Genomic DNA, 24,034 nt, shown 5'->3' with positions numbered 1-24,034 from the left:
ATCCTATAATTATAATTCTTTAAAACACTATAGCTAGATTTTAATAAAGCAAATTTCTTTTAAAATAAATATAATATATAAGGTACACGTCTATTCTTATAACAAAAAAAAAGTTTAAAAGTTGATAAAAATTTACTTGCATATATAATGAAGTAAACCTACATGCTGGAGAAAGAAACATTACAAAAATCAATCAATATTCAACACAAGTTGTTATTTTTTTCTTTTTGAAAAATATTTGTTTGAAGAGTCAATTTATATAAATGGACATCAAACAAATAACAAAACTTTGACTATATAATTGATTAATTTCTATTTAACACCTTCTAGGAATTGAAGGATATAAGCCGAAACCTCTTCATTTAGCTGCAGTCAAACCAACATTACAAGGGTGTAGTATTTTTTTCATTGAAAAATATTAGTTTTGAATCATTAAATTATGTGAAAGATTTTTTTCTCGAATTCAAAAGGAGGGATATTGGTTTCTAATTGATAGTTTCTATAGCGATTTTCAAGTGTAATGAAAAGTATATTTAAAAAAAATTGGTATGACGTGAAATAGTTATTTTTAAAATGTAAACAAATTATTTCAAAATGAGATTATTTTTTAAATTATAATGTAATTTTTAAAATAAAAAATAAAATATTTTTAAATTTTAGTAGAGAGTTTTTAAAATAATTATAATAGAAGTCATATCATGGATAAAATCAAGAAACCAAAATCTTATGGATTATTACATAAATATCCAGCCAGATTTAACATTTACTTTTTATAGCTAATATACATAGATGATATACCTATTACACACGATTATACACATGTTACATATGAATTATAAATAAAATACACATCCTCAATTTTTTAGTTTAAGTGGTTGGGTGAACTCCTGTTTAGGTTGAAAAGATAAAGCCAAAAGAAGAATATGACAAAATTTCAACCAAAGATTAAAAATATAAATAGAGTTCTTATATAGACAATTTCTATTAAAACTCATCATTTTGTTACGAAATAACTTAATTTTGTGTAACAAAAGAAAGAAAAACATAAAAAAATAGGATAAAAGAAACTAAATATAGAAAAATGTATGAAAAATCTAAAAATCGGAAATAAGAGACGACAACGAATTTCTTCTTCTGTTTCATCTTTGTTGAGTGTAAAAAATTTGGAAGATGATCTCATCGATTTCAAATATTTTTTTCAACTCAAATACATAGATTATAAGATAAGGATATCTTAGAATATATTTTTTATTTACATTGTGTGTCGTTTTTAAAAAAATCACTATTGCTAACAAAGTGATATGATATCTAAATTTGAATTTAATTATAATTTAAGTAGTTTGCATTGAGTTTAAGCCAAGCATGGTGAAAAAATTGCTTAGTAATTTTAAGACAATATATGCAATGTTATATAATAACAATCAATTAATCTAACATTTAATGATTCAAAGAACAAAAAATCTGTATATGAAAGGGTATTCAAAATTTGAAATTTGTGGCTAGAGATATCTATAAACTCAAAATGGAGTCATACTGAAATAAAATTTACCGACTAAAGAATCATTTAAATTTTTAGCTAGCCGATTAAAGTGAATTTTAAATTAAGGATAATATCTTCACTTGCATCATTATAAAAATAATTATTTTATTGAAATATATGTAATGTTGTAGAAATTAAAAATTTAAAACAGAAATATTTTTTTAAACATAATAACATACCAAATAAGAATTTAAGTAGTAGTAAAAGAGTCATGTCGTAACCAAAGAATTGTTCATATTGTGCCAACCTTTGTGCTTTTCCAGAGCTCATAAATACGAGTTATTATTTCGTGACTATTTTTAGGTTCCAATGACACCAATAAGAATGGTACAAAAATAAAATTATCACTACGAGATTTGAGAAAATGTTAGCCTTTTTCATGTAGTGTTTCATAAACAATATCTAACGATTATCTATAATTATCTAGAACATTTAAATTTTAAGGTTATTTATATATAATTCAAATAACTCACATATTTAACATGGTTAATGTCAAATATCAAAATGGAGTCATACTACAAAGAAAATCACTGGCTAAATAACTTTTTAAATTTTAGATAGCCGACTAAAATGAGTTTTGAATTAAGGATAATATTTTCACTTACATTGTTATAAAAATAATTATTATTGAAAAATAAAATTTTAGAAACGGAAAATTTAAAATAGAAATAATTTTAGAATATATCAACACACCAAATAAGAGTTCAAGCAGTAGTAAAAGAGTCAAGTCGTATCCAAAGAGTCCTTCATAATCTCAATCTTTGATTGTTTTGCCATAAATATGAGTTATTATTTTATTTTCTGACTATTTTTTTTATCCAATGACACCGGCGAGAATGGTATTAAAAAAGAAAAATAGAATTATAACTAGGAGATTTGAGAAATGTTTAATTATTTTCATGTCTTAATTAATATCCAATGATTATCTATATTTATCGAGAAGGTTTAAATTTTAAGATTTTTTATGTATAATTTAAATAACTCAAATATTTAACATGATTAGTGTCCGCGCATCTGCACGGGTGCTAATACCAGTTATTTTTACAGCGGCTATATCGTCTCATTTCCAATTTTAGACGCAACGACATGTTGCTTTCTAAAGTTTGCAGCGAAGCTAAGCTAACTATCTTGTAACTCTTTTACTTTTCTCGTTTTCATAGTACCTTAAAAAACTTTATATTAACAAAAATAAAAAAGATTATGTAACATTGATTGCTTACTAAATTACTTTCATTTCCTCCTTTAAACAAGCACGGTAGCCCAAGCTGTCCCCCTAATATTCCTCTAAACAAGCACGGTAGCCCACACTATGTCCATAATATGTTATAATATCATGGAATTTTTACATGCTATAGCTAAATAATGAACCCTGTTATAAAATAAAAATAATACAGTAAAATGTAAATAAAAAGAGATAGAAAGAAGGGAGAAGAGTTTTCTTCTTTCACTTTGGTGTATTTTTCCATTGCAATTACATGACCTTTTATAGGCATAAAAAGTAAAGATGATGGACATAAAGTAGAAAATTTAATCTTTAAGTTATTCACAACATGGGCATTCAATATAGCATCCAATGTAGTATCCAAAGTAGTATCCAATGTACAAACTATTCATAACACTCCCCTTGGATGTCCATGTAAGATAATGTGCCTCATTAAAAACTTACAAAAAAAATATTGGGATGTACATAGTTATTTATAATATGCATTGCTTGGTTATCACTTGAACGAAACTCAGTGGGGCAAAACCTTGGTTAAGGAAAAGAGTGCAACATGTAGTTACTCCCCCTGATGAAAAATCATTTAATGTCTCGAAGACGACGCATTCCAATCTTATATATCAGCTTTTCAAATATTGATGTTGGTAATGCCTTAGTGAACAGATTAGCCAAATTATCACTTGAACGAACTTGTTGTACATCTATTTCACCATTCTTCTGAAGATCATGAGTGAAAAAGAATTTCGGTGAAATGTGTTTTGTTCTATCTCCTTTGATATATCCTCCTTTCAATTGAGCTATGCATGCAGCATTGTCTTCATACAATATTGTTGGAATATTCTCTTTCGAAGAAAGACCACATGTTTGCTGAATGTGTTGAGTTATAGATCTTAACCAAACGCATTCTCGACTTGCTTCGTGAATGGCTATTATCTCTGCATGATTTGAAGAAGTAGCAACCATAGTTTGTTTTGTCGAACGCCATGATATGGCTGTACCTCCACTTGTAAATAAATAGCCTGTCTGAGATCGACCTTTGTGTGGATCAGACAAATATCCTGCATCTGCATAACCAATCAATGATGGCTTGGATTCATTTGAATAAAATAAACCCATATCAATGGTCCCTTGGAGGTATCTGAATATATGTTTAATACCATTCCAGTGTCTTTGTGTTGGCGAAGTACTAAATCTTGCCAATAAGCTTACTGAGAAAGCTATATCTGGTCGGGAATTATTGGCAAGATACATTAATGCCCCAATTGCACTAAGATATGGTACTTCGGCACCAAGAAGCTCTTCATCATTTTCATGAGGTCGGAATGGATCTTTCTTTATATCAAGTGATCTCACAACCATCGGGGTACTCAATGGATGTGCTTTATCCATATAGAATCGCTTTAAAATCTTTTCGGTGTATGTTGATTGATGGACAAATATTCCATCTTTCATATACTCAATTTGTAGATCAAGACAAAATTTTGTCTTTCCAAGATCTTTCATTTCATATTCTTTCTTCAAACAGTCTACTGTTTTTGGAAGCTCCCCAAGAGTTCCAGTGATATTTAAATCATCAACATATACGGCGATTATAACAAATTCAGATCCAGACTTTTTTATAAAGACACAAGGACAAATTTGATCATTCTTGTACCCTTCTTTCAACAGGTATTCACTCAGGCGATTGTACCACATACGACCTGATTGTTTTAATCCGTATAAAGATTTTTGAAGCTTTATTGAACAAGTTTCTCGAAAACTTTTATATGCTTCTAGAACTTTAAATCCCTCAGGTACTTTCATAAAAATTTCGTTGTCTAATGATCCATACAAATAGGCTGTAACAACATCCATTAGATGCATATCAAGTTTTTCTTGCACTGTCATATTTATGAGATACCTGAAGGTGATAGCATCCACTACAGGAGAATATGTCTCCATATAATCAATTCCAGACCTTTGGAAAAACCCTTGTGCCACAAGTCGTGCTTTATATCTAACGACTTCATTTTTATCATTTCGTTTTCGCACAAAAACCCATTTATACCCTACTGGTTTTATGCCTTCAGGTGTTCGAACTATGGGTCCGAAGACTTCACGTTTTCCAAGTGAAGTTAACTCTGCCTAGATAGCGTCTTTCCATTTTGGCCAATCATTTCTCTGTCTACATTCATTGACAGATTTTGGTTCAAGATCCTCATTTTGTTGCATTATTTCAACACCAACATTATAAGCAAAAATGTTATCGATAACAATATTATTTCGGTTCCATCTTTTCCCGATTGAGACGTAACTTATTGATATTTCTTCATTTTCATTATTTTCAGGTACCTGGACCTCCCCTAAGGTCTTATCATTTGTTACGTCTTGGGGCTCTTCTTGAGACACTACCTCTGTGTTATGTTCACTTTGATCACTTGCTCCTTTTCTTCTTCGAGGATTTTTATCTTTAGAACTGATTGGTCTACCACGTTTCAAGCATGGCTTAGACTCATTTGTTTTAATTAATTGTCCTGCCGGGATATCAACTCGAATTGGAACATTAGCAGCTGGAATATGTGACTTAGTCACCCTTGGTAGGTCAGTGAATGCATCTGGAAATTGATTTGCAATATTTTGTAAATGAATAATCTTTTGAACCTCTTGTTCACATTGATTTGTTCGAGGATCTAAATGAGACAGTGATAATGCATTCCAATCTATCTTCTTTTTCATCTGCTTATTTTCTCCCCCTAATGTTGGATATACTGATTCATTAAAATGGCAATCAAAAATTCTTGCCGTAAATAAATCTCCAGTCATCGGCTCTAGATATTTTGTAATAGAAGGAGATTCATATCCAACATATATCCCCAACCTTCTTTGAGGACCCATCTTTGTGCGTTGTGGTGGAGCAATTAGAACATATATCGCACAACCAAAGATCCTAAGATGGGAAATATTTGGCTCCTGACCAAATGCCAATTGCAATGGGGAGACTTCATGATAACTTGTGGGCCTTATCCGCACAAGTGTTGCTACGTGCAAAATAGCATGACCCCATACTGAAATGGGAAGTTCTGTTCTCATAAGCATTGGTCTAACAATTAATTGGAGGCGTTTGATCAATGATTCTGCTAGACCATTTTGTGTATGAACATGAGCAACCGGATGCTCAATTGTTATTCCAGTTGAAATACAATAATCATTAAAGGCTTGGGATGTAAACTCACTAGCATTATCAAGACGAATTGTCTTAATTGCATAATCTGGAAATTGTGCTCTTAGCTTTATTATTTGAGCCAACAATCTCACAAATGTCATATTGCGAGTTGATAGTAAGCATACATGTGACCATCTTGTAGATGCATCTACCAAAACCATATAATATTTGAATGGTCCACATGGAGGGTGAATGAGCCCACATATATCACCCTGTATACGTTCCAGAAATGCAGGGGATTCCATCCTAACTTTAATAGTTGATGGTCTAATAATTAATTTTCCTTGAGAACATGCAGCACAAAAGAATTTCTTAAATTGAAGAATCTTCTGATTCTTCATTGCATGTCCATGTGAATTCTCAATTATTTTACGCATCATATTAGAACCAGGATGACCCAGCCGGTCATGCCAAATAATAAAATTATCTTGATTAGTAAACTTCTCGTTTACTGCGGCATGTGTTTCAATCCTGCTAATACTTGTGTAGTATAAGCCGGAGGAAAGAGCAGGTAACATTTCAAGCACATATTTCTTACCGGACATTATTGTAGTAATATAAAGATATTCAATCTTTTCATCATTTGTAGTCTCAATATGATAGCCATTTTGGCGAATATCTTTGAAACTTAATAAGTTTCTTTGAGATTTACTACAATATAGTGCTTCATCAATAGCCAAATTTGTTCCTCCTGGTAGTAATAAATTGGCTCTTCCAGAACCTTCAATTAATCTTGTACTACCGGATATTGTATTAACATTCGCTTCTTTCATTACCAAATAAGAGAAATATCTCTTATCTTTTAAAATAGTGTGTGTTGTAGCACTATCTAGAAGACATATATCATCTTTATTAATCTTGAGTCCAACTGAAGACTGGGGAATTTTCATATTCTTAATAAAATATGGCTCAGCTTAACGGGAGTTAAGAATAAAATTAGAGCTTGGAGAAGAGTTTTCTTCTTTCACTTTGGTGTATTTTTCCATTGCAATTACATGGCCTTTTATAGGCATAAAAAGTAAAGATGATGGACATAAAGTAGGAAATTTAATCTTTAAGTTATTCACAACATGGACATCCAATGTAGCATCCAATGTAGTATCCAAAGTAATATCCAATGTACAAACTATTCATAACAAACTCTAATTATTATAAACCAAAACACTTTTAAAACACTATTATTTATAGTCACTTTTTATGTCTTATAGTAAAGTGTAAATATATACAACGGTAATCCATATTTTTTTAAGCGGATTACCTTACTGTACAACATAGTAGCAACGAAATTGTAGATAGCTGCCAGTAAATATGAATATTGTAGCTATAATATGTTAATAGTCACTTAACTATAGTGATTTCTGAAAATTCCTAAAAAAAAAAAAAAAGAGCCAAGAAATCAATTAAAATGGATCGGAGGGTCTTAAATGAATCGCAAAATGTAGCCCTGTAAATCGTGCACATTTGCATATCTTTCACCCGCTTATGAACACATTAATTCCATTTCTCGAAAAGTACACTCTTGCATCAAAACACATGCTGATATCTGATCTAAAGCCTATAAAGTTTACAAACACTAGTAAGTTTCTAGTTCACAAAACTAAGGCAGAGCCTATGTACCACCATTTTCTTGAAGAGAGTTTACTGGAGTAGAGGAACCACTCCTCTTCCTTGCATGGCTGGAGCTGGACTGCCCTGTGAAAGTCCTTCCCATAAACTTTCCAGCTTTGCTTAGTCCACTGCCAACAGCTCCAAGACCACTTCCTACTATTCCTGCGCCTGCACCAATGCCCGTGCCTACCATTCCAACTCCTGAACCAACGATTGATGCTGCCCCGTCAAGGGCGTCCATAGTGCTGCCGATGACCCCTTCTGCCTTTAGCCTCTTTCTTTCTTCTAGGATCTTCTTCTCTGCCTCCAGAGCTTCTAACTGCTCTTCTTTGTTAAACTCATGATACAACACCTACAACCGCAAGTCCGCAATCAATAAGCTTCAATACAACACCTGTAAAACTTCAATAATACAACAATTGACTTTGTCATGTACCTTCACTGTGATAGTTCCTCTATCTTTTTTGTCTTTGACTTTGAGCATGTCAAGTTTTGGCAGTAACCTTAATTCAATTTCTTTCGGGGTCTCCGTTTCCAGCTCATTCAGAGGCAACTTTGTAACACCCATTCGCTGGTCTTGCCCTATGTCTTTATCAAATACCTGTCCAAAGTGATAATGGATGTAAAACCGCAGTGTGTATATCGTAGACAGAGCAGAGTCCAGGCAGAAATGAGAGAAAGGTGCAGAAATCAGACCTCGAGGATAAGAGATTGCGTCTCTTTATCTTCTGCAATTAACTCAAATGTCTGGTCCCAGACCGGATTTAGGTTGTTGTCGATGGTTTTCGTCTTAAGCTTGAATAGTGGGCGAATATATAAGACTACGTATGGATCAGATTTTCCAATCATTTCATGATTCTTTAAGCCATTAGCCCTGACTATGGTCACTATAAGCTTGCCCTGTGGCTTAAGCTCCAAATCACTGCATGGGAAACACAAACAACAATTAAATAAAAATGAAAATATAATAAAGATATGTGACAAGACCATACTTTACATTCCATCCAAAAGACTACGCTGATGGGAGACATGGAACAAATAATGAAAAATATAATATTGGTTTCAAAACAAAGTGGAACAGGATAAAAGGCAGATCTATTATCAATGACTAAAATACTTCAAAATTGAAGATACCTAGTATCCACCGGTATTCCACCAATTGGAACGACAATTCTATGAGGCCATTCTAGCATATCTGTGACAATTGAATTTACAGTATCCTTTCAATGAGAAATAAACCATTGTCAGTCTAGGGAGAAAATTTTGAACAAGAAATGTCCAGCGAGAGAGCACGTTAAACACTTACATCAATCATATCCGAAATTCCAGGAAGAGCTGTTAAACTACCACCAACAGCCTTCAAAGTATAGTCAATTCTTGGCTTTGGCTAAAAGAAATAAACAAGGAGTCAGTAACACAAATATACATCAGAATGTAAGAATCTTGAAAATAAGAGAATTTAATTGGCGGCACATTTTGCATTCTGAAAATAGGAGCACTCAGCAATTCTATCATCATTTATTTTAAACGATCAGTTCTAAGACAATGGGAAAATGATTATCACATGTCATCTAGCCTAGTTGTTTGTTACTGGAATTTCAAATTCAGCTCCCACAAAATTGCATAAGCAAAAGAGAGTAATATATTTGCCACATATAATTCAGAATTCAAACCACTTCAAACATTTATCAAGAAGCATCACATTCAGCGTTTTGCAGACCTAAAAAATGTTTAACAGCTTAGCTGTTGAATCTTACTATAACCTATCGAGAAAAGTATCCATACAATCTTTTCGTGTGCTTTGGCCAAGGAAAAGAATCAGGTGTGTCTATACTCAAGTGTCTCAACCAAGATTGTTTTATCAACACACAGTCTAAAGAAACACTAAAAGCCCGATACAACCAAGATCAAGACAAAGTACCTCCCCCCCCCACCCCTTTCCCCTCCCCTCTCCTCCCCTCTCTTGGAGGACAACGGAGGGAGGGGGGAAGGGCGTAGAACATGATTCCCATTGAAGGATTGCGTATAGGTGTTCGTAACACGCAGCGGAAGACAATAACAATCCTAGGCACATCTTTTTATGTTTAAAATTTATTTACATGTCAATAGATCAGATCTAAGACGAACATGGTGAAGAGAGTCTCGTTTCAAAATTTCTTCGATAGTGCGAAGACTCTATGCGTATCCACACCGAGACTGATCCTTGCTATCAACTCTTTGATCAATGAAACCCGCGAACAAATTGAACGAAATATTGTGTTGAAATTTTTCACAAAAATCTCAACTCTATGTTAGAAGAACAAGAAACACTTTTCTTGCAATTGTATTTTCTCTCTTGACTTTGTATTGCACTCTCACTTTCACAAAGTGGGTTTTCTTCTCAAGAAAAAAAATTGTGCAAATTTTTGTTCTATCACCCTTTATATAACATCACCTATAAACCCTTTTCCTATTTGATTGAGGTAATAATTTATTTAGGGTAAAAATTTATTCCAAAATAAATCACAATCGAATTGTATGGAAATTCGGAAATCACGTTTTAACTAAACGTGACTGCCGAACCAATCCAACTTAATGTTGGAGTTGGTTGGATTCAATTCATACGTCCTTTTATGGACTTTTCCTATCCAATTCCAAATTGGTAAATTAATTAATATTTTATATATATAACTTTTATATAAATCAATATTAATTCATATTATATATATCTCAAATATATTTCAACCAAGAAAAATAATTTATTTTCTATTCTAAATAGAAACTTCAATTTGTTCACAATATTAATTATATCCTTTGTGCTAGCAAAAAATATAATAATATTTCATTTGGACTAATAACTAAATTTATTTGACTAATTAAATTCTTTAATTTAATTAACAAATAATAAAGTAACTAATCCTTTAGCAAAGATCAGAACACTCGTTAGTGTGCGACCCCATAGGTTCAATACTAAACCGGTGGCGTCTAGCAACACTCCTTAACGACCAGATAGAATGAAGTATACAATTTACTCTCACGAACCAGTAGAAGAATAATATAGTAATTCCTCCTGTCCTTATAGCTCTGGATCACCCTAGGATATGGTTCAACTGTCAAATCCTAATAGGCGACCAACTATGTGTTCATGTCAGATATAATCGACCATTGAATGACCTAAGAAACTCATTTCTTCTTTCATTCAATTGCCCTGGTCAAGGTCTTAGTTTGGTCATTTATAATTCATGATAACATGGAGCTTAAACTCATTACCAAGAGTTGACAGATTCCATCTTGATCAATCACGAATTCTACAAGTATTTAATCGTACCCAATATCCTTTCAACTATCGCACTAGGGCCATAGGTATCTGGTATCAAAGCACAATAAATAACTTGTCAATTACTATGACGATCTCAGGTCAAAGGAAACTCTTACATCACATTCTTCAAGAGAATATCCTATTGACAGTTTATGGTAATTCTAACCATTAGGAATTATCCAATGAGTCGGTTCAATGATCATATCTCTATATGCATCATCTATCTATGTGATTTAGTTAATGAGATCAACTAATCTTTATCCAATAAAGACGATCACATAAATATTGATCTAACCGGATTACTAATGTCCAAATTAATAATCCTACGATCAAGAACAAATTTAGATTAAATTGTAAGAGACTTTGCTCTCATTATCATGATCTCTATCACGATGACAAATCTCAAAATTTAATCAAGGACCTTATCAAATTAATCAAATAATTAATAATAACTATGATATAAAAGAATATCAAATGCCATATATTTTTATATAAAATAACATTCACAAAAATATGTTCAAATCATCAAATATGAGATTGGATCTAGGGCATATCTACTATATCCCTAACAATCTCCCACTTGCACTAGAGCCAATCGCTCTTATACTTCATTCCCAATTTTCACTTGTGCTTGTCAAACTCCTTTGTACCATGAGCTTTAGTGAGTGGGTATGGAGCATTCCTTTCCATCAACCTTTTGAATCTAGACGTCTCCACGTTCAATGATTTCTCTTATCAAGTGATCCCTTGGCAGAACGTGTTTGGATTTTTGGTGTGATTTTGGTTCTTTTGCTTGAGCAATGGCTCCAGCGTTGTCACACAACAATGAAATTGTACCTTCTATTGAAGGAACCACACCAAGTTCAGTTAAGAACTTTTTCATCCCTACAGCTTTCTTAGCAACTTCACTAGCTGCTATATATTCTGCTTCAGTCACTGAATCAGCTACTGTAGCTTGTTTGGAACTTTTCCAACTCACTGCACCACCATTTAAGGTGAATACATAACTAGAAATAGATTTGCTATCATCTCTATCTAAAGAGAAACTTGCATCAGTATAACCTTCAAGTTTCAACTCAGAATCCCCATAGACGAGGAATTGGTCTTTAGTCCTTCTTAAGTACTTAAGAATGGTCTTCACCACCTTCCAATGTTCCTCACCAGGATTTTGCCTGATATCGGCTAGTCACTCCAAGTGCATAAGCCACATCAGGACGTGTACATATGGTATACATGATAGCTCCCACTGCACTAGCGTATGGGATCCTACTCATGCGTTCTCTCTCTTCAGGTGTTTTAGGACAATCCTCCCTACTGAGAGAAATTCCAGTGCCTATCGGTAGATAGCCTCTTTTGGAATTATCCATGTTATACCTCTTTAAGATGGTATCAATGTACAAAGACTGGGAAAGTCCAAGCAGCTTCCTAGATCTATCTCTATAGATCTTTATTCCTAATATATAAGTTGTTTCTCCCAAGTCTTTCATGGAAAACTGTTCAGATAGCCAAATCTTGGTACTTTGCAATGCTGGTATGTCATTCCCTATGAGCAAATATATCATCAACATACAATACTAAGAATATAATTGTGCTCCCACTAACCTTTTTGTACACACAAGGTTCTTCTTCGCATCTAACAAAATTGAACTTTTCAATTGTCTTGTTAAAGCGAATATTCCAACTTCGAGAAGCTTGCTTTAGTCCATAAATGGATCTTTCTAGCTTACAAATTTTATTATGATCAGACGAAGATGTGAAATTTTCAGGTTGTGTCATGTACACATCCTCTTCTAGCTCACCATTAAGGAAAGTTATTTTCACATCCATTTGCCATATTTCATAATCATAGTATACTGCTATAGCAAGCAAAATCCGAATAGATTTGAGCATTGCCACGGGAGAGAACGTCTCGTCATAGTCGACTCCTTTCTGACGATATCCCTTGGCAACAAGACGGGCTTTGTAGGTCTCCACCTTTCCGTCTGCTCCAATCTTTTTCTTAAAAACCCATTTACAACCAATAGGTTTTATATCCTTTGAAGGTTCAATAAAGTCCATACTTTATTTTCCTTCATGGATTCCATTTCGGATTCCATGGCCTTTTGTCACTTCTCATAATCAGAACTTTGTATAGCCTCTTCATAGGTCTTAGGGTCATCATCATTATGATCAATCTCATTTGATACATCATCTTGTACCAATAAATTTAATCTAGTTGGTACATGGCGTTCTCATGTAAACCTTTTAAGAGGTACTTGTACAACTTGTTCACCTTGTGTTGGATTTGGTTGTTGTTCAATTTGGTTTGGAACAGGTTCATTAACCTGTTCTTGAACTTCATTTAGTTCTTGAACTTCAACCGTTGAAGATAGCAACTTCCTTGGCAACTTCAAAACATCCAATAAAGGTTCTTCAACTTGGTTCTCATGATTTTTATTTTGTGTTGATTCATTAGTTTCTTGATCTTCATCAAGTTCTATTTCTCCATTATAATTTCCTTCTAAAAGAAATTCCCTTTCCAAAAAGATTGCTCATCTGGCCACAAACACTTTATGGTCAGAAGGGTGATAGAAATAATATCCCATTGTTTCCTTGGGATACCCAATGGACCTACACTTATCAGATCTTGAGTCAAGTTTATCAGACTGTAGTCTCTTAACATAAGCTTGACAACCCCAAACTTTAATATGTTTAAGGTTAGGCTTACATCCTTTCCATATCTCATATGGTGTTGCAGAGTCTGACTTAGTGAGAACTTTATTAAGTAAGTATGTTGCTGCTTCCAAAGCATATCCCCATAGATTTATTGGAAGATCGGTGAACCCCATCATAGATCTCACCATATCTAATAAGGTTCGATTTCTCCTTTCAGACACACCATTGTGTTGTGGTGTTCCTGGAGGTGTCCACTGTGAGAGAATCCCATTCTCTTTGAGATATCTGGTAAAATCTTCACTAAGATATTCTCCACCTCTATCAGACCTTAGTACTTTGATACTTTTACCAGTCTGCTTCTCAACTTCACTACGGAACCTTTTGAACATTTCAAAAGATTCAGACTTGTGTTTCATAAGATACACAAATCCATATCTTGACATATCATCAGTGAAGGTGATGAAGTAAGAATATCCACCTCTAGCTTGAATTTTCATGGGCCCACAAACATCTGTATGAATTAGTCCCAATAATTCAGAAGCTCTTTCTCCACTTCCAGTAAATGGAGATTTGGTCATTTTTCCTTTGAGACAAGATTCACAAGTTGGATATGATTCAAAATCATACTTGTCAAGGTACCCTTCTTTTCTCTCCAATATGACCAAGCCTACAATGCCAAAGGTATGTTTGATTTACATGATCATCTTTTTTCCTCTTAAGACTTGAAACATGCATAATCGAATTAGCATTCACATTAGGTAAGACATAAACGTCATGTTAGAGATAACCATTCACATATAAATTATCACTATAATAAATAGAGCAAATACCATTGCCTATATTTATGCGAAAACCACGTTTGTCTAACATAGAAGCTGAAATTATGTTCGAAACAAATTTAGGAACATAATAACAATCATCCAACATAAGTACTTTGCATGTAGGCATTATTAAAGAAATTGATCCTACAGCTACGGCCGCAACTTTTGCAGCATTTCCAACTTGTAGATTAACTTCTCCTTTCTTTAGCCTCCTACTTACCTTGAACCCTTGCAACATATTACAGATGTTATAACCACTGCCAGTATCTAATACCCACAGTGAAGAATTAGTAGTAGCTAAAGAAACCTTGAAAACATTTTTCATTAATGTCTCACCTTGTTTCTTGTCCTTTAGTGTTGCAAGATACTCCTTGCAGTTTCTCTTCCAATGTCATTTCTTCTTACAGTGAAAACATTCAGCATCATATACTGGCTGCAAGATCAAATCTTCAGAAAGCTCTTTACCAAGCTTGTACCCCAACTTCTCATGTTCTTCAGTAAGAACGGTCATATGATTGACAAGGGGTCCAACTGAAGAGTTTTCAATGTCCAACCGTGTATCAATCATCTTCTTAAGATATTCAATGATTGCAGTTGGATCCATATTCTGATGTTTCCTCTGGAGTTCAGAACTCATAGAAGCGAGAATGATGTGTTTAATAGCAAGGCATTCTTCCAAGTATTTCTGATAAACCTTGGTGCCTTGAACATCATTCTTTGGTGGGATTATCTTTGCAGGCTTATCGATCACATCAATGAGCTTTTCATGCATGAGAACAATTCTCAAATTTCTATACCAGTCATCAAAGTTCGGTCCTACCAACTTGTTGGTCTTAAGTATTTCGCGTAGTGATATAACAGACATATTGAGCAATCTAAAATATAGAAAAGAAAAGGCAATAATATAAGAACATATTTGCATATATCATAAAGACATGGACTTTTATCCAAATAATATTTCCACTAATTATTTTAGACTATTTACCCTCATTATAGTTTACGAAATCTTTATTTCTATTAGTGGAGTAAAGGAATCCTTTAACAATATGTATGAGCCCCTAGGAAGTCAAGTCGTTTCTCACATATATTTTAAAGGTAGGCACTCTTACCAATTGTATCCCCATACAATTTCCTTAAATAGCTCTATGTCAAATAGTCCCCTGGTAGTCAGGTCGATCCTATTGGCATAGTTGAGTTCAACCATCATGATAGCAAAGAACTTATTAAATTTTATACTCTCCCGTGTGGTCCAGGCGTCTAGTGTAAAATTGAATAATTCTTTCAATCCATACATCTAATGCAATAAATAATTTTAACATATTCTCGAACTATAAGTCTCCTGGTAGTCAGGCCGCTCCTTATAAACAAGAAATAAGTAAAATTATTTACCTTGATGGATAGCTCTATAATAAAATATCTTATATTTTATTATTTAAGAACTCAAATTTTAGTAAGAGGGAATTGTTACTAAAACAATTTTTAATAACATGAAGATCAAATCTTTTACAACATGCGAATTTAGTTCAAGTTGTCTACATGCTTAGTCCTGGATTGATTTACATCACATGTAATAAATAATTCAAAATTATGTAACGAATAAGCATGTGACATAAAAACGAAATTCAACATCTTCTAACATGTTTATCTTATATATAACATAAAAATAATTCATGCCAGAAAAGTAGTATTAATTAATATCTCATGAACTAATAACAATTAAAAATAACAATAGAATCATGTAACCTATTATAGATTCCCACCGTATTTAATACAAAATTTCAAATTCAAGTTTTGAACTAGCTCAATAGTTATATGAATACATATTTTATCCACAATAAAATAATATCAACATTCAAACGATTTGACTATTGCACAATACACATGTATTATGATTTGAACTCTTCAAATATAATATTAAAATATTTCTTAAATAAATTTTAGACACAATAAACCACAGCTCTGATACCACTGAAGGATTGCGTATAGGTGTTCGTAACACGCAGCGGAAGACAAACAATCCTAGGCAGATCTTGTTATGTTTAAAATTTATTTACATGTCAATAGATCAGATCTAAGACGTACATGGTGAAGAGAGTCTCGTTTCAAAATTTCTTCGATAGTGCGAAGACTCTATGCGTATCGACACCGAGACTGATCCTTGCTATCAACTCTTTGATCAATGAAACCCGCGAACAAATTGAACGAAATATTGTGTTGAAATTTTTCACAAAAATCTCAACTCAATGTTAGAAGAACAAGAAACACTTTTCTTGCAATTGTATTTTCTCTCTTGACTTTGTATTGCACTCTCACTTTCACAAAGTGGGTTTTCTTCTCAAGAAAAAAAATTGTGCAACTTTTTGTTCTATCACCCTTTATATAACATCACCTATAAACCCTTTTCCTATTTGATTGAGGTAATAATTTATTTAGGGTAAAAATTTATTCCAAAATAAATCACAATCGAATTGTATGGAAATTCGGAAATCACGTTTTAACTAAACGTGACTGCCGAACCAATCCAACTTAATGTTGGAGTTGGTTGGATTCAATTCATACGTCCTTTTATGGACTTTTCCTATCCAATTCCAAATTGGTAAATTAATTAATATTTTATATATATAACTTTTATATAAATCAATATTAATTCATATTATATATATCTCAAATATATTTCAACCAAGAAAAATAATTTATTTTCTATTCTAAATAGAAACTTCAATTTGTTCACAATATTAATTATATCCTCTATGCTAGCAAAAAATATAATAATATTTCATTTGGACTAATAACTAAATTTATTTGACTAATTAAATTCTTTAATTTAATTAACAAATAATAAAGTAACTAATCCTTTAGCAAAGATCAGAACACTCGTTAGTGTGCGACCCCATAGGTTCAATACTAAACCGGTGGCGTCTAGCAACACTCCTTAAAGACCAGATAGAATGAAGTATACAATTTACTCTCACGAACCAGTAGAAGAATAATATAGTAATTCCTCCTGTCCTTATAGCTCTGGATCACCCTAGGATATGGTTCAACTGTCAAATCCTAATAGGCGACCAACTATGTGTTCATGTCAGATATAATCGACCATTGAATGACCTAAGAAACTCATTTCTTCTTTCATTCAATTGCTCTGGCCAAGGTCTTAGTTTGGTCATTTATAATTAATGACAACATGGAGCTTAAACTCATTACCAAGAGTTGACAGATTCCATCTTGATCAATTACGAATTCTACAAGTATTTAATCGTACCCAATATCCTTTCAACTATCGCACTGGGGCCATAGGTGTGTGGTATCAAAGCACAATAAATAACTTGTCAATTACTATGACGATCTCAGGTCAAAGGAAACTCTTACATCACATTCTTCAAGAGAATATCCTATTGACAGTTTATGGTAATTCTAACCATTAGGAATTATCCAATGAGTCGGTTCAATGATCATATCTCTATATGCATCATCTATCTATGTGATTTAGTTAATGAGATCAACTAATCTTTATCCAATAAAGACGATCACATAAATATTGATCTAACCGGATTACTAATGTCCAAATTAATAATCCTACGATCAAGAACAAATTTAGATTAAATTGTAAGAGACTTTGCTCTCATTATCATGATCTCTATCACGATGACAAATCTCAAAATTTAATCAAGGACCTTATCAAATTAATTAAATAATTAATAATAACTATGATATATAAAAGAATATCAAATGCCATATATTTTTATATAAAATAACATTCACAAAAATATGTTCAAATCATCAAATATGAGATTGGATCTAGGGCATATCTACTATATCCCTAACACCCATGTCCACCAACTTCCCTCCACACCCCCTCCCCTGTCTCCCCCAGAAAAAAAATGTCAGAACAAGAATTAAGAACAATTCAATGGGACCAAACCGAAGAGTAGAAGAAACATATTCAATGATAGAATTAGGCTATACCTCTGAAAGTAAAGCAACAACAATAGCAGAGATGCAAGGAATATCCTCAGCTAGTTGGAAGATAACACGAATAACTGTGAAGACTTGAAGATCTTTCAACTGCAACCAATTCAGGCGATGGTTAGTCATCAGAGGAACATTGTCCAGAGCAAAATTGAGAGGTGAAAGATTTGTTTTTCCCTTCGGATCTGTAGACGGGTGAAAGAGTTTAGGCACCTACCTGAATGGGTATAGAAGCAACCATTGCAGCTTGCACACCTAACACGATATTGGGATCACCACCCCATCGAAGGTCAATATCCATGGTAATTTGATCTTTTTTAAGGCTTTGAACACGAATACCTGCATTTCTCCCCCCAAAAAAGAAGCTAAAATGCTGTGTCAACTAATACAAACTCATTAAAGAATCTGACGCATGAAATAGACACCAAAAGTCTTATTGGGATGCAACAATATCATGACGAGAGATAAGCTCAGAGTATTTTGTTTCCATTAAGGGAAATGAAGCAAGATTTAAAATGAAACTAGCTGAGGATATAAAATTTAAAGGGTGCTTTTGTATGTCATACACATCCTTGTACCCAGTCAAGCTATGGAACATAAAATGAAACGGAGGGAGTAGTATATTAAGCTGTAACTATTCAGGTGACTTTTCAAACCATTAACACAACACCGTTGTGTTCTCTACAAAAGTAATGTCTATAGATTTTTCTCCTTTTCTTCAACAATGACATTAAAAATCATATCGAAAACTTGCATGACCACCATCTCATGAAGTTCTTTCGGAATCGAATCATCAGCGTAAATGAACTGAAGAAGATTCAAAACTTCATACTAAAATTCAAATGAATCTCAAAGGTCAAAAACTAGAAAACTAGCACATGCAATCACGATAAGTGTAGCAGCAGAGAACTCCAACTAAGACAAACTGACTTTTCTTTTCCAGATGTAACTAGAGAAAAAATATTGGGAATAATGCAACCCGATCCACTGAGCATTAAAAGACCAAGGTCAGTTATGCAACACTAATTAAATGTACTTATTATCTTGAAAACTTGATAGAAGGAAACAAGGCTGCATAAACTTAGAATTTCTGTCCCTGATCAAGTCATCAAACTGTTATACAGTTAAGAGGCAATTCATATGTAGCACCAAAGTACAAAACAATTAACAATGACGAAATACAATGTTTGAAAGCACCAAGGATGTGCTGGTAGGTAATCCAGTATTAAGTATGATTTAAGCAAATAACTGAACAATGAGCAGTTCTTTTGGTTGATCCGTGAAAATGAATGGTTTATGTTGGTACCTTCAATTTTAGGTGCCACAGTTCCCAAGGACAATTTGCTGAACTTCAATGAAGTTATCCCAGGTGGTCGATAATCTTCCAAAAGAGGTTCAACGGATTCTTTTATAATAGCCTCGGCTGCCTGCATAGCCAATATTCAAGAGGTAAGATTTATGACTTCATAACATGGCATTTGCAAAGGAGAAACCTCGTTCAACCACACTATGAGACAAAATGTTACTGATCTAACTAACATTTCGACATTGATACAAGTGTTTCAACATGAAGAATGTGAACTTTATTGTCTACATTATTCATGCTGTGCAATCACCATATCTGATCCAATATAGGAAAGCAAACTTTCAATTTCATTATTGAGCAGTACACTGAACTACACCCGCAACCAAACCCCCTTCTCAATTATATAAAAAGAATCATCATTCTCCATTGCACTCTCAGCCCATCTTCCAGGCTTAATTTTTCTTTTAATCAAAGCAGCTCGCAAGCATTTAAGCCCTGAAAGGAATTTGATAGTATATAATACTGATCCAGAAAAGGGTGAATCGTTATAGCTGAGGTAAGGATCAGAATGGCAAATGTCCTGTGTTCGTAAGTCTGCTTTCTGAAACCAGATCCACAACTCTGTACTGAACAAATGGCATAGTACGGCATGGCTAAATTTCAGGGAAAAGATTCTCTAAAGAGGATAAAAGGTTTGGGGATCACTATAACAGAAAATTTGGTCATTACACTGACAATAGAAGAAAACTTCCTTTTGTTTATCAGTTAGAAAGGACCTCCAATTTAATTAGCTGTGCGAAGCACAATTTGGATGATAGTAAAGTTACCAGACTAATGAAGAAAAATTGCAATAAGACAAGAGCCAAAAGCTTACCTCGGCAACAAATGGCCACAGTTTGCTCAATTGTTTGTTCAACCATTTGACCTGCCAGCGCGAGACAGCATGAGACAAATATTTTTCGATGAAAAGTATCATTTTATTAAAGTTGTTGGGAAAATACCCTGTAGGTATACCCAAAAGAAAGAGCCACACAAAGATATGGTCTACACATATGACACCTACTCATCTATGCCTACAGGAACTTGGTGGGTGCTCCAAAAGTTTTGAGACAAAATAAAAGACAAGCCCTAAGTTGTACAAAGTCATGTTCCTCCCCTTTTTCAGAAAGCTCTCTCCTGCACCTATCTCTCCAGAGTACCCACATGAGTGGCGGTAAAATGAGAGAAATGTAACACTGACAATGCGCATTATGCTTTATTTCTCTAGATTGCATAAAGGAAACATGTAAATACACCAAATGATGCATAGCTTCCAAGACTCACGAATGTCACTCATAAGATCAGGATATAACTATTATCAGATATTTTTCTGTCTTCTCACTAATTTCACGTATTACAGTAGTCTTGCTTTCCTTTGCAATATGTGACCATCCATTAATGTGTATCAACCCTCCCCCTCTCTGAGACAGAAAACAAAGGAAAAAAGGCCCCTAGCTCCCTATCTAATAAAAGTGTTATCCTCCTGTTCATCACCACTTAGCAGTGTATTTTCTCGTTCTAATTCATCGAGTCACAAAAGTAGAACCCACTTCAGTGACCTCATCTCTAAAGCAACAAGACATCATTGGTGACTATAGCACAAAGAATAAACTTCATTAAAAAAGAAGATTCGACTAAATCTTTCTTAAACTTACAACAGCAAGAACACAAGCATAATCTACTGAGTTGAGAGACAAGACATTCATTTAAATCTTAACAACCCGGTCCAAATATATCTTAACAAACTGATTCTTTGAGTTCTTCCATGGTATTGAAACCATTTATTCGCATTAACATAAACTTCTTATCCTAAATATTCCGTTCTAAAGTTGATAAGCTAAGGAAGTGTTTCAGTCAAAGCCAGTAGGTCGGTTAAGTATTCTATGAAAGACAGAACAGAAATGTCAACCATATGAGGGGAAAAACAAACTATTGAATCCCACCAACCTGTTCATAAACTGGGAACGATATCCATTCAGGAAAATTATCGCCACACATTTTCTTTAGATCATCCCTGTTGAGGGAGCCCATTAGTTTTACCTCTACTGCCTGTCAAAGAAGCAAATACGACGATAAGAAACACCATGTATACTAGTATTGAAACAACCAGTGAATAGTTCCTACTCCTCGTAGCAAATTGAGGAGAAAACTTTCATATCAATATATGTGTAACAAAGTAGAGAACGAAGCAGCAAGACTATCACAGAGGCAGCAAATGTTCAATAGTTCATCTGAGAGATATTTTTACCAATAAAAAATAAATAAACAAAATAGAGCTTCGTTTGCAAATTTAGACAACTATCCATTTCATTTTAAGCAGTTTTATTAAGTATTTGTCCTTCTCTTCCAATGACAACAACAGGTTCATGCGAGCTAGCTGGAGTCGGCTATATGAGACCTTTCCTAACAATTCTTCTAAATATAACCTCAATTAGCCATTGCAAAGTCTGAAATTAGACAAATTACTCAAACAAAAACTAAGAATCAACTTTAACTACTTCACCCGTAATGATGTTCAGCAAAGACCAAAGCCGAGATCATTACAACACAAATCTTCAACACAGTAAGCATACCAAATTAATAAAGAAAAAATGATAATTCAAACACATCAAATTCATGAAATTATACCTTGGAAATTCGCTTGGTGCTTCGATACCTCATCATATGTTTCCAAGCCGCCATTAAACCGACTCCAAATATCATCCCCATCAGAATCCCAGAAATCAACCCCATTTTTAATTTCCTATCACAAAAACAAAGGTTCAGATATAACCAAACCAGCCAAAAGAAGAAAAGAAAAACTAGTACTAAAAAGAAGAATTCAGAAGAATAAAAACATGGAGACTTACGGTAAAATTCAAGAAACAATAAAAAAGATTCCAACTTGACTCAACTCCCTTTCTTCCAAGACATGTGAATTATATTAACTTCAACTTTTTCTTTCTTAGAAGCAAAGTTCTATTACTGATTCCTTTAGCTGATATACTTTGACTCTTTGACCTATCTCCCTATAGCCTTATTATCAGAAGTGGGTGTCAACTAAAATGGTTTAATGTTGGCAGAAAACTTTTGATTTTTTTAAGAATATGTTACAGCTGTGATCAAGGCAGCTATTTCTCTCTCTCTCTCTCTCTGCATTGAATTCTCAGATTTGTGTCAGTTTCTATCGGTATACGGAGTACTAGATTTTTTGATGTTTACCTTTTTGAGTTTTGTCTGACCGTTTCTGTACTGTACATTTTTCTGAAAGTCCAAGGTTTTTCTGTCCGTTTCGATACAGTTACTATCTTTTTAGTCTTGGGGTTATTCAACTAAAGGTTTTACACTTTTATACATTCTCGGCGCACCGAGTAAATTTTTCATTGTCTCAGTCCGGGCCGTACACAAAAAATTTTGTAAGCGGTGTTGAAATTTATAAAAGAATTGGAGTATAACTTTGATTATCATACTTTTAGATAAAAAATAACCTTAGTCTATTGATTTTGTTGAGTCTTAAGTTAGAAAAGATGTTCAATTCTACTGCATCACAATTTTTACTACAAAGGCCCTCTCATCCTACTTATCCGTTTTCGTATAGTATTAATATATATATTTAGTAAAATTTTCGGACGAAGCGGTATCGCGTGACACCGCTTCGGCAGGAATAAATCCGCCTCTGGTGTCTGCAAATCACAAAAAGGATATAACTGAACTAGACAAGTCCTGTGTGACAGACTCGACCTAAAAAATATTGAAGGGGATCGAACTCAGGTCACCTGTATGGGTGATTGCCCTATAGGTGATTGCCCTCTGAAGGGATGATTCCCTTTTTTATTATTGCATCTGAGGTGTTTTTCAATCCAAATATTTTTTTTTCGTTTTAAACGGTACGTGCGCATATTGTATCTTGAGCAATTACTAGAAGATTAATAAAATGCACATGTTCGAGTTCTAATTGTGTAAGATAACATGTCATGAAATGTAAGTTAAATTTGATCGTTATATAAATCTACACGTTACACAATTGACTATCATATCAATGAACTTTCGATAATACAGGAGCAACATATTTAACTTTCTAATTCTAATAAACTCAAACACAATAGCAATATAAGACAAATATCTAGCTTATAAGGTATGGAAATATGGCACATCCTTTTTCCTTTTGAAGTTCATGACTGTATAATCTGTACCCTTAATTAATTAGAGCTTAAAATTTAGCATACCTATTATTTGAAGAAAAAGACAAAAAACAAATAAGATGGTGGTTCTCCTACTTTTTTTTTTTTGGGAGACTATGGTTGAAATTTTAGCAAAACAAACAAATTTCCTCTCATTTGGTTAGTGGCGGATGCACATAAAGAGTTGTGGGTGCTTAAGCACCTATTAACTTTGACC

General features: G+C 33.6%; 1 protein-coding gene across 2 annotated transcripts; it reads right to left on the bottom strand.

The window, feature by feature from the left end:
* Positions 1–7,400: 7,400 nt before the first annotated feature.
* LOC104235634 (calcium-dependent lipid-binding protein-like) lies at positions 7,401–22,927 on the bottom strand. 2 transcript variants are annotated; one of them, XM_070145748.1, is made up of 12 exons: positions 22,859–22,927; positions 22,286–22,400; positions 21,605–21,706; positions 20,493–20,543; positions 19,619–19,739; positions 18,530–18,651; positions 18,310–18,408; positions 8,876–8,956; positions 8,704–8,789; positions 8,266–8,491; positions 8,006–8,170; positions 7,401–7,921 (listed from the first exon to the last, which is right to left on the bottom strand). In XM_070145748.1, the coding sequence occupies exons 1-12, from the start codon at positions 22,894–22,896 to the stop codon at positions 7,571–7,573; spliced, it is 1,557 nt and encodes a 518-aa protein (XP_070001849.1). In that variant the 5' UTR covers positions 22,897–22,927; the 3' UTR covers positions 7,401–7,570. The 2 variants fall into 2 exon arrangements, with proteins under 2 accessions (XP_070001849.1, XP_070001850.1); XM_070145749.1 differs by lacking the exon at positions 22,859–22,927 and adding an exon at positions 22,507–22,836.
* Positions 22,928–24,034: the final 1,107 nt, after the last annotated feature.

This window comes from Nicotiana sylvestris, chromosome 5 (genome assembly GCF_000393655.2).
Source record: "Nicotiana sylvestris chromosome 5, ASM39365v2, whole genome shotgun sequence".
NCBI lineage: Eukaryota > Viridiplantae > Streptophyta > Magnoliopsida > Solanales > Solanaceae > Nicotiana > Nicotiana sylvestris.
Note: the sequence above shows the minus strand (reverse complement) of the source record. Positions and strands in the feature narration are given on the sequence as shown.